This window comes from Chroicocephalus ridibundus, chromosome 2, assembly GCF_963924245.1.
Source record: "Chroicocephalus ridibundus chromosome 2, bChrRid1.1, whole genome shotgun sequence".
Taxonomy (NCBI): Eukaryota; Metazoa; Chordata; class Aves; order Charadriiformes; family Laridae; genus Chroicocephalus; species Chroicocephalus ridibundus.
Window position 1 is genome coordinate 9,692,491 of NC_086285.1, and position 15,541 is coordinate 9,708,031.

General features: G+C 41.4%; 1 protein-coding gene across 8 annotated transcripts in view; it reads left to right on the plus strand.

The window, feature by feature from the left end:
- The first annotated feature begins 3,220 nt into the window (after window positions 1-3,220).
- Window positions 3,221-15,541, plus strand: part of RBM33 (RNA binding motif protein 33) — a 99,027-nt gene continuing 86,706 nt past the window's right edge. For 5 of the 8 annotated variants that reach the window (XM_063324402.1, XM_063324403.1, XM_063324409.1 and 2 more), the window contains exons 1-2: window positions 3,221-3,484; window positions 13,580-13,658. In XM_063324402.1, coding sequence (XP_063180472.1) covers window positions 3,457-3,484; window positions 13,580-13,658 — 107 coding nt within the window. In that variant the 5' untranslated portion in view covers window positions 3,221-3,456. The remainder of the gene's footprint in view (window positions 3,485-13,579; window positions 13,659-15,541) is intronic. The other 3 variants (XM_063324405.1, XM_063324404.1, XM_063324406.1) reach the window with 1 other exon arrangement.

The window sequence follows — 15,541 nt, forward strand, 5'->3', positions numbered from 1 at the left end:
GAATTAAACTTGGAAGTCCGCTTTACTGGATTCTGAATGGTGATTTTTAACTATTTGAGTATGTGTGCAAAAATAAATAATAATTTAAATAAAAAAAACATCAAAAAATCAAAATATAATGTGTTTGCTCAAAAAATAAGCTATGAAATATTTTGGAAAAAAATGTTAAAATCCAAAACTAGCAAAAATAAAACTGATAGTTAACTACTGCAGTGGAAGCAGCTTAATGTAGAGAAGTCACGACACAACAATTTTTACCAAAAAGTTTCTAATAATCAGAAAAAAAGAAGTTTAGCATTATTCTCTGCAGCTTAGAGAGGGAAATCTGAGGCAGCAGATGCAAGGCAACCTGACCCAGTAACGCAGCAAGTGAGTGCAAAACCAGGATTACAGGTTTCTTGAGTTCTGGCTCAGTTATTTACTTAATCTCCTTGCAAGACAATCTATTGCGTTCCCAGTTGCAGCTGGATTTGCTTTGGGAGACACACAGGCAAATACAATATTTATGCAGAACTTCCAAAAATATTTAAATAAACTGATGATGATTAGTTCACATAAAGTCATTTTAATTCATGGATTCCAGAGGTGGCAAGTATGCTAACCCCCATTTATAGAAAAGAGAGGAGCTCACTTGCATTTTTTAGCACAGGTTAAATAGTATTGAGAAAAAACTGGATTTTTATTATACAGAATCCAGAGCAACTACAGTTCCTGGAATCTGAAAACTCATGGAAAGTCCTGTGTGAAGGTGAGTAGAGTCACCATACCTGCCTCTGTCATCGTAGTTTAGGTCCCTGTTCCGCACCTGCTGAAGTTCAGACATCTGGGAATGGCCACTTTTTTGTACCAGAGCTGTAGGGTCTGTATATTAACAAACAGAGTAATACTGAACTATCCTGTTATTCCTCTTTAATATTAGGTTGGTGTGTTAAGCAAATGTTAACCTGATTTGTGTTCAGACTGTCAGTCATGGAAATCAAATCAGCTATTAAAGTGAGCAAAAATATACAGCATAAAATGCACTCCTCTACACATCTGAATGCCACAAAGATGCTCATTGTGAATACTGCTTACGTTTAACACTTCATTTTCCATCCTCGAACAGATGGGACACAGGGAATTATGACAAGAGAGTCAAGAATTGTAACAGGCTGCTGCTGAGACTGGCTCACTCTCACCCCACACACTTCTCCTCCATCCTGCCTTTAAAGGGTCTAGCAAACTCCCTCCCTTGCAAAGAAATCCTTTTGTGTTGCAAACCAGTTACCCAAAAGAAAATAACAAGGACCAATGGCTGAAACCTTGGCCCCACTGAAATCACCATTTTTTTACCATTGATAGTAGTAGCGTTCCCTTAACTTACTGCCTCCACGTCAGGTAATCAGAGCTAGACTGATGGACTACATATTAAATTATCAGCAAGCATCAATTACTGATGTAATCTGTTTCCTAAATTACAGTCAGAATTTGGCTGTGAGTTTGTAGGAATATGTAAAGAATAAATCTCTAGCTGTACAGTTGTGAAGAAAACCTAAAAAAAGAGACCAAATGCAATGCAGAGATAAGTCTGCAGGGAGCTGGGAACAAAGTGACATGAGAACTTCCCTATTCTCATAGCGAGGGTTTAATCAGATAACGCCGATAATTTAAATACTAACATTGTTAATTATTTCCATGAGGACTTGTCCACCTGGGAAAGTTTTGCCATTTACTTTGAACTAGTCTTGTTATAGTAGGCTCCATTAAACTGTTTTAGATCAGACTGGGCTTCTTCACAGGTAGCATAACCTAGAAGTTTGTTTTATATCAAGGCACAATTTTACACAGTGTTTAACCTGGTCTGTGCAGAATGGCACAAGTCCTGATTCCCCCATTTAAAGGAAAACTAGGAAAAGGTGGGAAGGAAACTCAAAACGAGACCTCTTTTTGGTGAATTACTTTTCTGTGGGATCAGTGATCCAAATTGATATACTCCGCAGCCATGTGATCACTAGGTCCTTTGAAAAGGAGAGCACGTAACTGAGCAACCAGGAAGGGTGGGCTTAGACAAAGGGCTAGAAGAAAAGGACTTTTAGCTTGCAGTGAAACTGTATTTAGAATAATAGAATGGTTTGGGTTGGAAGGGACCTTAAAGATCATGCAATTCCAACCCCCCCTGCCATGGGCAGGGACACCTCCCACTAGACCAGGTTGCTCCAAGCCCCATCCAGCCTGGCCTTGAACCCCTCCAGGGATGGGGCATCCACAGCTTCTCTGGGCAACCTGTGCCAGTGCCTCACCACTCTCACAGTAAAGAATTTCTTCCTAACATCTCATTTAATCTACCTTCTTTCAGAATTACCCCTTGTCCTATCACTAGAATCTATTTAGCACGTTATGACACTGAGCCTGTAAGGCCATGTACCCACGTGAGGTTTGAGTGCAGAACCAAGAACTACATGGCCTGAACTATTTTAGTTTAGTTTAAGCAAGCGTTAACTCCCCTGCATATACAAGTCTTAAAAGATGAGAGGACCACGGACCTGCTCAACATAGCCCATACCATGGCTTTTATGGTGTATTTTAATCCTATTAATCCCTGTGGCTTTTTTCCGCACAAGAGGTAGCTCAACTTGGGGCTTGAAGCTGGACCTACAACCTACTGAAGCCTCAATGCAGCCCAGGGTGCCCTGGGCACTTCGGAGTGCTGTAAGCAGCCTCCCGCCTTGGCAAAGAGATCCTTGATGGGGAGGCCTGGGAGCACTGAAAAGCAGCGCCTCCTTCTCCCGTTCCCACTCCCCACTATTTGTCCCGGTCCGACAAAGTCACCGCAGTCGGCGCGGCCGGCCCCGCACGCAGCCAGGCCGCAGCCAACAGCCTCCCTCAGGGCCGGAGGCCGGCGGACCTGCTCCCCTGTAGGGGGCGGCTGGGCCCAGGCAACACGCACTGCCTGCAAAGACCCCAGGCAGGGCGCGGAGCCGCCCGGGGAAGGCTCCACGGCCTTTCCCCAGGGCCTTTACCGACCCAAGGCCAGAGGGAGCCGCGACCCAGCCGCCATTCCGCCGCCGCGGCACCCCGACCTCAGCTCCGCGCGCGCAGGCGCGTCCCCGCCCCCCCGCCACCGCACATGCGCGCTCCCGCCCGACCCGCCCCGGAGGGTGGCTCGGCGCACGCGCAGAGGGCCCCAGCCAGCCAACCAGCGGCGCCCGCTGCCCGCCCTGCCCGCGAGGGAGGGTCCGGTCCTCCGCCGTCCCATGATGCAGCGCGGGGGCGGTGGCGACAGGGACGGCGGCGGCCGCCATGTTGTGGTAGTTTGTTGTTCTCCCGCGGTGGGTGCGTGCGGAGGGGCGGCGGGAGGGGGAGTTGCCGGGCGCTGAATCCGAGCCCTTCCCCGTCTCCCCCCCGCTCCCCGCCGCTCCTGGGGGTGGCACGGAGTCGCTGCTGGTAGCCGCCGCCGCCTGGGCAAGGTGAAGAGCCATGGCTGCCGCCTTGGGAGGAGGCGCAGGTAGGTGCCGCGGCCCCGAAGGGTTTTGTCTGAGGGCGGGCAGGGGAGATCGGGGCTCTGGGGCCTGGCCTGGGGGAGCGAGGCCGGCTGTAGGCGCGGCGCGGGGCCTGGGTGGCGGCGGAACGGCTGGCGGGGCCGAGGGAGCCCTGGGCCGCGGGGCCTTCCCGGGGCGGTGGCGCCGCCGCCCCCCGCCGCCTCTCGGGCGGCGAGTTTTGCGTTCTCGGGAGTGCAGGCGGGAACTCTGTGGCACCGCAGGGCTCCAGGGGCTCCTTTCTTGCTTACGGGAGCCGGCGTCTTGCGGTGATGGGAGCTGTTGCCTCCTCTTGGCCGGGGTAGGGCCGAGAAGGCGCAACAGCTTCATTGCTCACTGCAGGTGTGGGACCTCCAGGTGGGACGGATGTGTTTATTTAGAGATATTCATTCCTATGCTGTTACACTTCCAGTATGTAACCTGTTTGAGTGACTTATCTCTCACCTGGGGAGTAGTTATAATTTATTTTACAGACTGGCCAGAAGTACAAGGCCTCCCTTGGAAAGGGTAAAATGTGAAGTCAGTGCTCGACCCCAGGACTCCCAAGCGTGCCACCGCTCCTCTTCTTGACTAAGGATGTTTCTTCTGCTAGCATTTTAAATGACAGCTCAAAACGCTCTGTGTTTCTGATTGGTATATTAAGCAAACTTTAAAATTTGAACATTTAGTTGAGTGGTTAAAAGAGACTTGCAGGGGTCACACTGGGCTGTTCATGAGAGATACAGTTATGAGAACATGTCTGTTTCTGGTGCTGTGGGCCTTGCTTTCACTAGGAATAACAGTTTTGATAAAGACTGGTCAGAGTTGTCAGTTGACCCACTTGTCATTGTCTGTACAAAAGTTTGTGATGGCTTTAGTCAGTGTTTTTTCTGTAAGTAGGTGTCACAGAGAAGAGTGTGGCTCATCCTTGTGATCACTCACCTAAGTGGTCAGACTGTTTGCCATTGTTAGCTTAACTGGTAACAAACTACATAAACACAATTAAGTTTCTTACTGAAGGTAAACGTTTCAAAGAAATTCCCTAATTTAGGAGTTGAGAGGTTTGGGAAGAAGTCTAGGAAGGACAGCACTGATTGGTAAAACAGTAAATATTTGAGTATTTTTGGGGCGTTTTTTTAATGGTGTTAAGCATACTGCAATGTCTACATTATTTTACAAAAACTTCTGTGCTAGTTTCTGTGGTTCAGATGAGTGATTTATGATGTGGAAGTAAACTTTGCCTGTATGTTCTATCTCTGGAAGTTTTTTCTAGTGTTATGAGGACAGAGTAATTTAAAGTGTCACTTTTGGAGCATTTTAGTTCTTGTGTTTATAACTGCTGCAAGTTGAACAAGCATGCTTTCATGTACAAATGTCTATGCAATAGACAGCCTTCAAATAGGTGGTGAAATTGCTGTTTCAAGGCTAGTTCTTTTTGTTGTGGAGTACCGTTTGTGTCTAACCATGAATTAGGATCTCTTTGTACTAAGTGGGCATAAGCAGTTGTTTGTTCAGTGTTAACACTGTGCTCATCAATAAAGGGTGGCCAACTAAGTATGATCCTTAGCACATGTAAACAGTGATTGTTTAGTCTAGATGATCACTGTGCACCACTTGCCTAAAAGAAGTAACCCAGAGGTGTTGCACACTTATGTTCAGATGACTAGTCAAAGAAAATTCCTGGTTGAATACACTTTTCAAGTATTAAATACACTTTCAAAATCCACTAAAAAAGCCTGGCACTTACAGCAGTGGTATATCTCTTTGGAAAGGGGCTGCTATCTAAAGTCAATAGTAGTAACAAATGGGAAAGAAGGCATACAGGGTGAAGAGCCCAGGACTAAGTGGTTATTTGGCTTAAATGTTTTTGGTCAGTTAAAGTTTTAGTTATAGGAACTAATGTTTTGGATTTTTTGGGGGGGTGAGGAGGACTTTAAAATACGGGGATGACAGCACCCCAGTGTTTTCTTAAAAAAAAAAAAAAAGGCAGCACTAACGAGTGGTAAAGTAGTATGAAATAGGTCTTGGAAAAATAAACGGAGTGTTAATTTGATGACTTTGCAGGGTAGCAGTTGACAAAATGAGACTGTTTTTACTTTGAAAATGCAGATTGAAGTTTAAATCTTCTGTAAGGATATGATGCAGGGATGAAAAATGAAATGTGAAATGGCTATGCCAGCTGAACATTTGAATGGAAGGAAGGTGATTTGTCTGTTGGACATCATGTGTGGACTTAACAGTCATTTATAATTTTTTAGGCTCCTGGGAAATACTGGCTTGATTCATAAGAATAAAGTATTCGTATGTGCTTTTGTGACTAGATAGTTGTGTTCGTGCAGCTAAGCTTTCTAAGGATGAAGGTAAAGGCTCTTTTGGTGATAGGTTTCACAAACATGAACTGGAAAGTTTTCAAGTAGTGGTCTGTGAGGTCTCTGGGAATGATTCACAGCTTCATATTACTTCACAAATTCCTTTGCTCTTTTGAGGTCCCTTCCAACAGGGCTGTTCTATGATTTAGCAATCATCTGATATAGTGTAACATTACAAGTGTATTGTATAGATGCTGATTTTTTTTTTCTTGGTATACTGCAATCTGGGTAAATTGATTGCAGTAATCTCATTTAGGGAGATGTGGTTACAGGGTAAACAACAAACCATCACTAAAACAAAGCAAGGAACGCTTGTTACCCCAGTTGTCTGCCATACTGAAGAAAGGGAAGACTATCACAAGTTTTATTCCTTTCAGATTAATTCACTTCTGATGAACTTCAGTGGTCTAGAAGACTTTGAGTGTAGATATCCTTGGGGTGTGAATCATGACAGGGGACAGGGTGGAGCAGGAGCTGAAGAGGACCCTATCTATACATGTCTACTCCATATCCCTGCTGGAAGTCCTGCACCAAGAGTAGCTGAATGGGTGTTTCTCTACCTCTTAGCGTGTTATGTTATTCCTCTAGCTTGAACCTAAACTGTCATCAGTTTAATTTCACTTTAATCTGAGGGCTGCTGTTGTGCTCTCAGCAATGTAGTGGCTTTAAAAACCTTTTGCGAAGCTTTGATAAAAATTGGGAAAAAAGCTAATAATGCTAGCCCAGCAGACACCTTTCTCTGTGTTGTGGGTCACTATCCAATTTAAAGATGTAGTAAAAATTCTCCAGTCTCCAGACAAATTCAGTTGAATTTGTCATGCTTCAGGCTGTTCAGCAGCAGCATACAGGAGCTGGAAATAGATTTTGCATTTGTGCCTAAATGAAGGTGGCTGGAGTGCTGGCTGTGTTTTCGTCTCTGTGGGTACTGCATTCTGCTTTATTAGGTGGACTGATGCAACTGGTCATTTAGAGATATATTGGAATACATACACACTAAAACTCCTCGCTAAGTGTCAAAGGCCTGTGGAGTTTACAATTCAAGAAATAGAAATATATGATCATGGGCTATTGTACCAGCTGAGGACTACTGCCAAAAAACATTGCTACTTGAATGAGCTTGTGGCAGGCAGATTTGCTTTCAAGCATAGCAATTTTTAATCTTTATATTTCTTTGACAAGCTTTCACTGAAAATTAGCATTCTTCTGAATGTTCTCTCAGGTCATCAAAATTAAATATAGCCTTAGTATCACTTGTTCTTACAAAAGCCAAACCATGCTTTATTGCATCAAATACTAAACCTCAGTTTTTAGGTCACATCGAACTTGTTGTCCAGAATAATTTAAGGTGATGGTTGTTACTGACTTGACCAAAAAACCTCCCAAGTAATGTCGTTGGTTCGTTATGTGTTACATTATGCTGTAATGCAGCTTCAGTTTTAACTATAACTTTCGGTGGCTGTGAAAGCTGGAGAGTTTCTGGAGAGTTGCAGTTTCTCATTGGTGTCCAAAGCCATTTGAGAACTGAGTTCATGTGGATTTCATTTAAACTGTTGGTCTTCATTCACTGTTCAGCATGTTTGTGAGGCAAGGACTATGAGACTTTTAAAGGTTTTTCCAAAGAAAATATATGTTTTCAAATCCAAGCAGACTTCTTGGAAATGTTTGTTTGTTTGTTTGTTTGTTTTGTGGTTTGGGGTTTAGATGTAGTTTGTTGTTTTTTTTTAATATAAAATAAATAAAAAAGATACTGTTCATTTCAAGCAGTGATTAGAAAGAGAACTTCAGTTCCTGGCATCATATCATGAGTTTTGTTCTTGCTTATTGCTAGTGACTTACTTTGCATCATGACAAACTCTCTAAAAAAAAGGTATTTTTTGAGAAGGTAAAAAGAACTTATCTCCTGTAGAAATTAATTTTTCTACTTTGTCTTTGAGGAAGCTAAATGCTTCCTAAGCTAAGGAAGCTAAAATAGGAGTAATTTTGGAAGAAAACATGAAGTACACCAGTTGAGGGATGTGTTATGCAATTCTTACATTGTTATAAATACTTAGTCACTGAATACCTAGTGCTCCTATGAGTAATTGTTTACCAGTATAAAGACTCCATGATGTCTGTCCCTGGAAAATATAAAGTAAATAGTTCATGTTTGAGTGTGGTGTATTTATGCACATGTATTCCTGTGGGTAATGTGGTAGTAGGAGTGAATGTGATTGTTGTGATGGGGTAGAGAGCTTGATTATCTGTAATAAATGGAACTGGATTTATAGTGTGCTTCATGACCTGTTATGTTTACATCAGTCTCACCTTCAGGAGTTCCTCTTGACTTGTGTTTTTACTGCTAGATGCTGTCATGATTTGTTACCAGAAGTTTTCATTCAGCTGCTGTTAACAGTAGGGTTGCGTTGCCAGCCTGTGTTTCAGGCACAGCTGTTCCTCATGTTATTCTTCTGTATCGCATAGCAAGAGATACTATAATTCAGTTCACTGTCAGGCAGAAACATAGGTCTGTTTTTAAATGGTATACTCAGCTCCTGAAAATCGAGGCTTTACAATACCTGTGTGTTGTGTAACCTTTTGCAATGAAATATGAAGAAAAATATTGTGTGGAAATAAACTATTACATAAAGATAAGCTGGTAAGCTGTTTTTAATCTGGAGACTTGTGCTTGAAATGCTGTCAAGCTGTCATGTTGAGTGTTTTAAATATGATACCGGGGGACGGGAAAGATCAAGATGGACTTTTTACGTTCAGCGTTACATCTAAGTGTAGAGAAGTGGCATTTTTTTATGAGGTAGATTACTTTTTTCCTCTAGGTTTTTGGTTTTTTTTGGTTTTGTTTTTTTTAATAGCTTCCTTACCTGCTCTGCCCAAAAGCAGTGCAGTTTAGTTACTCTATTAAAAGTCCTGTTGGGCAAATAGTGCGTAATAGTTTATCCATTGAACTATTGGATCGTTGTGACATCCCCGTCTTGTATTGGGTAGGGAGAAATCTTTGATGCTTTTTCAATGCATAAAGCTAATAGTATATTTTATGTTTATGATAGTGCAATACTGAAGCTAACCAAAATACACAGTTTTGAACTGTTAAGGTTTATGAGGCAGCACGTGGTTAGTGTTCCAGAAAGCGTGCAGGTATGTTTCTAGGAAGATGAACAATTCAGTCATCAGATGTTTTCCCTTGTCTAGAAGCCTTGGCCATCTCATTGCAGTAAAATACACCATCTTAGCAACAGTTGCTATGTAGGACTACCGTTTTAGGCTATATTGGTACCATCTTAAGATGTTAAGAGCTCTGCAGTGTTCCTGCTGATTCACCTCCTACGCTTGTGAGACTTGACTGTGTAGCTTACGACTTCCATTTTACATTAGAACAATGATTAGTGAAGGTTTTATTGAAAGGGTGTCCACAGAGTTAGAAAATATCATCAGCATGGCCAAAGAGGAAATGAGACTTTGATTTTCTGGATTTCTAGGGTGGATGATCTATTCGTATTAAGTGGGAAAAAAGATAACAGTTGCGGGCATATATATCATAAAACAATATAGAACAGCTTATAGCACTTCTGGTGCTACACCAGGGTAAGAATAAAGCAAATAGGAACCTTTTAATGTGGGGAACCAAGTGTGTTTGTCTTCATGCTTACTCTGGTTCACAGCTGGCCAGGGCCTTGGGAGACAGGCTGGTCTAACAAAACAGCCAGCGTTAATCTCTGCAGCATCCTGCAACTTCTCTGTCACTTTGATAACAATGATTTTCTTATAACTGCAGTAGGAAGAGCCAATTGGTGGATTATTTCTTTTCTTTTCCTGTGTAGCTGGTCTACTTACTTACTCAGTTAGTTCTTTTTTTGGTGTTTGATAGGTCTTGTTTGGGTATTTTTTTTCCTTCTAGTGCTGCCTGGAAGTTAAGAGAGGGGGCTTAGTGTTTTTAGTGATCTGTCAGGATCTTCCAGTTGATACAGCTAATATGCACATATCTTGGTGAGCTTTGCCATGAGAGGCTTGAATTGAAAGGAGGAGCTGTAGCCATTGCATTCCTTAGCAACAGTTACTATGTACGACTAGCTTTCTAGGCTGCATTGGTACTGCTGGAAGAAATATAAAACCTCTTCCTACTCCTACAATGGACAGTTTCCTTCTTAAAGAGCTTATGTTCATGGATTCCTGCCTTTTCTTTTTTCCTCTCTCTTCACCTCCCACACAGTACTACTGAGAATTATATATATGTATAAAAACATCTTTAGCTGTTGCTTTTGGAGGTTTTGTGCTCTGCTGATGCTGAATGTTCCACTTTCTGTATGAGTTAATGTTTTACAGGCACTTAACCATGCTTGACACAAACATTGACTTGTAAGAGTTTCTCAAGGAGAAACATCCATAAATGTTATACTGATTGTGGTTTATCATGTTTGCCAATGTTATTGCCTGGACAGGTAGAAGAAAAGTGAAAATAGTGTAGTTTCAGAAATGGAAAAAAAAAAAGTGATGCCTCACTGAGGTTTGCTAGGTATCTTATCACACTGCAGGTGTAAGGTCTGTGTCCATTTCAATCCTTGCTATCTCTTGATGAAGCTGGCAATAAATGCTATTTGTAGATGCGTGACTCTTGTGACCTCCTTTTCTAATGGTGAGCTACAACCTGTTTTCGGCTCTGACAACACTTAATGTCAAAATGGCATAATTTGTAACGCTCATTGTCAGTGTCAGCTGTCACAGAACATACAAGCATAAAAAAGAAAAGCTGTTTCCCTCTGTCCCAAAGATCTTTATATCGTAAGTGTGTAATGAGACAGGGAGAGAAGAGATGAGAACAGGGAGGTGCTGGAGGCATATGTGTAACAGTTCCTAAAAGCTGTGGTCACCACTCACAGATTGAGCAATTCTTTTTGAGGCTTTTGTATGCCTCCTACTAGAGGGGACTTGTGAAAAGGGCTTTGCATGGATGTAATTTGGCTTTGGATATTGGTAGGAGCTGCTTGTAAATAAGGAATAGGATGTGAGAAATTTGGAGTGGTTGGAAGAGCTGGAGGGTGGAGGTTTGTGATGTTGGCTGAGCAGGGGGTTCAGGTCTACATTAGAAACTTGCCAGGAACTTAGACCCTCTTTTGGTACTGTTTCTTCATTAGTAGTAACACTGGGTTGAAGCACTTTTATGGCCATGCAGCTTAACTATCTGGCCTGGAAAAGTGTTGTGAATTATACCAAGGAGTGTTTCTTTTTGCTGTAGGGAGATCTCAACAGACAAAAAGGGTTTGGCATGTACTTTTGTGTTGTCTAGATTTAAACCTGGCTGACGTGAAGGTCCGTCTGTGTAAGAATTGTGTGCTGAAGAGCTTAGATCTTGTCTTCAAGTGGTGTTCGTTTATAATACAGCTTTCTGGTTCTAAAAGTGGTGCCTGACATGAAAAAATAATGATACCCGGCAAGCAAGCAGGCATAGCTTAAAAAGAAGTTACTGTCTTCCTGATGGTGGTTGTTGTCTTGAGCTATGTTAGTCAATATGTGGACATGTGTAACTTGGTTGCTGCAAAATATGTCACATTACCTTAAAAAAAAATAAATCTTTGGAGGCAGTTACATCAAGTCAGTGGATTACTGTAATCCAGCTGTGTAAGAACAATGACTGTGCAGGATATTTGTGCTCTTAAAATGGCACAAGATAATCATTGCAGTATGATTTTGAATGACCATACGGAAAGCAAGGTGACGTTTTTATTTTTTTCTCCCCAAGATGACAAAATAGGGTAATGTAGTGTTCAAGAGGAAGGCAGCAAATGCCTGGATATTTCTCTGGCTTTCCCCTGTGGGTGAAATAGGAATCAGAATTGAAGGAGGTTGTGATATATAGATGTTTGAGCAGAGAAAGGTGAAACAACTGTTTGTTTCAATGCTATTAGCCCATGTAAATTAGTTTAAATATAGAAGGTTAGTTAAAATATAAAAGTGTCTGCAGGAAGTAAAAGGGCGAACCTGATCAAAGGGGATTGTTTTTAGCTACTGTTTCAGAACAAAAGAGTTGACACACTTGACTTGTGTTGCATCATAATTCATACTGGGCAACCTTACCTTCATAGCTATTGAAATTTTTGGTTTGAAAGCTCTTAATTTAGTGACATTGCAAGAACTGAATTTTCTCGTTTTAATGTTTTTACCTCCTTTAAAACTTGACTGGTCACTAACAGCTTACTTTGATTTTTATGAAGTAAGAAGTGAATAGGTTTGTCATTGCATGTGAGGAATGTTCACTAAAGGATACTGGGTTGAGTTTAATGAGCTGAAGACAGATTTAGTTTTGAAGGTTCATTTTAAAAAAACCAAAACCAAACCACTAAAAACAAACACAAAAACCCATTTGATCCTTGTCATTGTACTTGGTCAAAGAGTTGAGTGCAAATAGGAGTCAGGAGAATGATTGGAAGCATGGCATCTTAGTGTTCACCAGTTCAGACTGTCAGGCTGCAAGGACTGTATTGCTCAACTGCCTGTGTTTTGAAGACCATTAAACTGCAGCCAGTTTCCCCATGTGTTGAGTGTAACTTATTTGTCTGCTTGTGTGACCCTTAAAAGAGTCATTAAAGTGTGTGAAAAGACACTAATTCCAGGTGTGCATTCTCTGTTGGGCTGTAACCACAGGATGGGAGAGTGAGTGCTGAGTGTTTCTGAAGGTATGTGCTTCCAGTTTACAGATGATGAGGCAACTGGATATCTGAACAGATGAGCTTTGCATTTCTTTTGCAGATAAATGGAAGATTTAATATTTTTAAGTAGCAAAATTGTCATTTACAAACTATGCTATGCAAGAGTAATTTGTGATTTGGGCACAAGCTAGAACATAGGAAGTTCCGTTCAAATACACGGAAAAACTTCTTTACAGTGAGGGTGACAGAGCACTGGAACAGGCTGCCCAGGGAGGGTGTGGAGTCCCCTTCTCTGGAGATTTTCAAGACCCGCCTGGATGCAGCCCTGAGGGATGTGCTTTAGGCAATCCTGCTTCAGCAGGGGAGTTGGACTAGATGATCTCTAGAGGTCCCTTCCAACTCTGAAGATTCCGTGATTCCGTGATTTGATAGGCTAAAGTGAGGATACTTGTTGAGAGAAATATATGGAGCACCAGTTTTATCTTGGAAGGCATGTGCATGCTTAGGTACCTGGTGTAACCTGCTTCAATGACCTACAGTGTTTTTAACGCCTCAGTGGAGATAACTGGTAGCGTATTACACCTGACTTCCCTCTTCTGTTTTGGGTTGCTGGTGTCATCCTGCCTTACGCTGACCTGAGGTTTACTCCTATTTTCAAATTGTCTTTACAGGCTCAGTGTGGGTTTGCCTTGTGGCCCCCAAGGCAAGCAGAGATCTGGTGGACATGGTTCCCTTCACCTCCGTTGCACCTCAGTTTCATGCATTTCTGGGGAGCTCCTGTCTCTGGGATGACCTTTGATGTCAGCATTTTCCAGTGATTTATGTCATGCCCTATCTGTCTTCCTTGTGTCATCCTCACCTCAGTAGTGAGAAGAGGGGAAGCTATATAGTACATTATGGTTGTTTATTATTGAAGCATGTTGGTATTTATTTTCTTCATGTTAAAATGGAAAGTAGAAAAAGGTATTTTTGCATCGTCTAAAAAAACAACACCCCCTCTAAAAATCCCACCTAAATGGTTGCTTCAGAAACCTTTCATTTTAGTAAGAATTATTTAACGTAGTCACCTTTTTTACAGATGATGACTTTGATCAGTTTGATAAGCCTGGTGCAGAAAGATCTTGGAGAAGAAGAGCTGGAGATGATGACTGGGACAGGTATGTAGAATATTTTCATCTTCAGTTTCTGCATGCTGAATTACATCACTCTGTTTTCCCATTCTGGCATTTTGTGTTCTAACATTTAGAGTGGTGCACATTTAGATACTAATGAAGATGTTGGTTGTAATGCATGTGTCAGCCGATGCTAGATTGTGCCAAACATATACTTGCCTTGAGGAATATAGAGACACTATGAAGAGATACCATTTCAAATTGGATAAATGCAAAGTATTTGTGGTGTGTAATTAATGTCCTGGTTTTCCTTTTAAATAAGTAGTAGACTCAATGGTTTAAATAGATTTTTTGATAGTACTTGAATTTGCCCAACTTAAATTTTTTTTTAACTACATGTTTAAATTCATATCCTCTACTTCAGTTTTACATTTAGGGAGAGTAATGGAGCTTTAGGTATGTGTTTCTATTGAAAAATATGGCTGTTGTAAAGATTTAGAAGTATGTATGAACTTCGTTATTTTGGGGAAGAATAAGAGCATGTTCGTTTATGCGAAAGCATTCTAGTTGGGAAAGACCTGAATCAAGCTGCTGGCTAGACTTGTCTATTCTACTTGGGAGAAAACTTTTCACTGTCTTTGTGGGGTTGCTTTTTTTTATTATTCCTTTTTAATAACAGAGAGACTTGTTCAGACTTGTTTTTCACTGTAAAAAGGGGAAAAAAACATTCCAAATAGATTTCTGTCTTTTCTACTAATCATTCAAGTGATTGTAGTAAAGAAATCTTACCCTAAGTAGTTTTCCACTGAGCTGAACCCTTGGAGTGAATCAGCTGCCCTACATTTATTGTCATTCCAGCGGGATTAGTTTCCTCTTCTGTGCTTTTCTGCTAGGTTAAGTGGGTACTTTTCGTTGCTCTAGGAGGTAAGAGTGAATAAGGAATTCAGACAATAGCTTCAGTATGCTTGGTGCTCTACTGTATGCTCGTGAGGGGTGTCTGCTCTCTGTCATGCCAGCACAGCTGTTTGTGGCTTGGATGGTGAACTGCATCAAGGAACTTGAGGTGGTTTGAGAGTGTAATTAAAATAACTTGCTCAGCCTGGGTCACTGTACCGTGCTGCTTCCCAGCTCTGGGTATTCAGAAATACTGAAGCCAATATTACGGGCAAAATACTTTGTGTTAGAATATTTTTCTGAAGTTTTTGCCTTTGCTGACTTCATGGTATGAGTAGGTGGGCTCTTCAAGTGCTGGCTGGTCACATTTGTTTTTTGCTGTCCTACTCAATGCTGTAGAAATTTTGTAAGAGTCAAACAGCTGTTGTATAGGAAGTTGTAAACTCCCTGTGACAAAGTTATTTTTATAGGACTTGAGAAAGGTTATAGGGTATTTTCATTAAGCTGAGACTTAGAAGCGCAGAAGGATTCAGTTTTAGGAGAAAGTTTTCATTTATGTATTTATTATTAGCTGCATATAATTTAAGATAGAGGATCAAAAATCACCTTGTTTTAATGAAATTATAAGAGAAGTGGTTTCAGGTGCAGTGCTGGAGATTCTAGAGTTTCATTTTGCTGATCACTTCAGAAATATTTTTTTTCCAACTGTATCAGAATATTATTTAATTTGCATGTGTTGGAATATTTATTGTTACTAATAATTCTTTTTAGACTGCCAAGCTGTCTTCAGAAGTGTTAAGTTCTGTGGCTGTCTGGGCAATTTCAAATGCTGTACGTAGATATGTTGTTGCCTAATGTATTTGCTTGAATTTTTTTAACTACTGTCCTAATTTGGTAAAGGACAGTTTCTTGAAGATGCAAAAAGGCAGTCTTGTTTTTTGTTTTGTTTTGTTTTTTAATCCTTCATGCTTTGTTTTGCAACCTAAATCACTTTTTTTATGGGGGAGAGTGAAGGGGTTATGCTGTTAGTGATA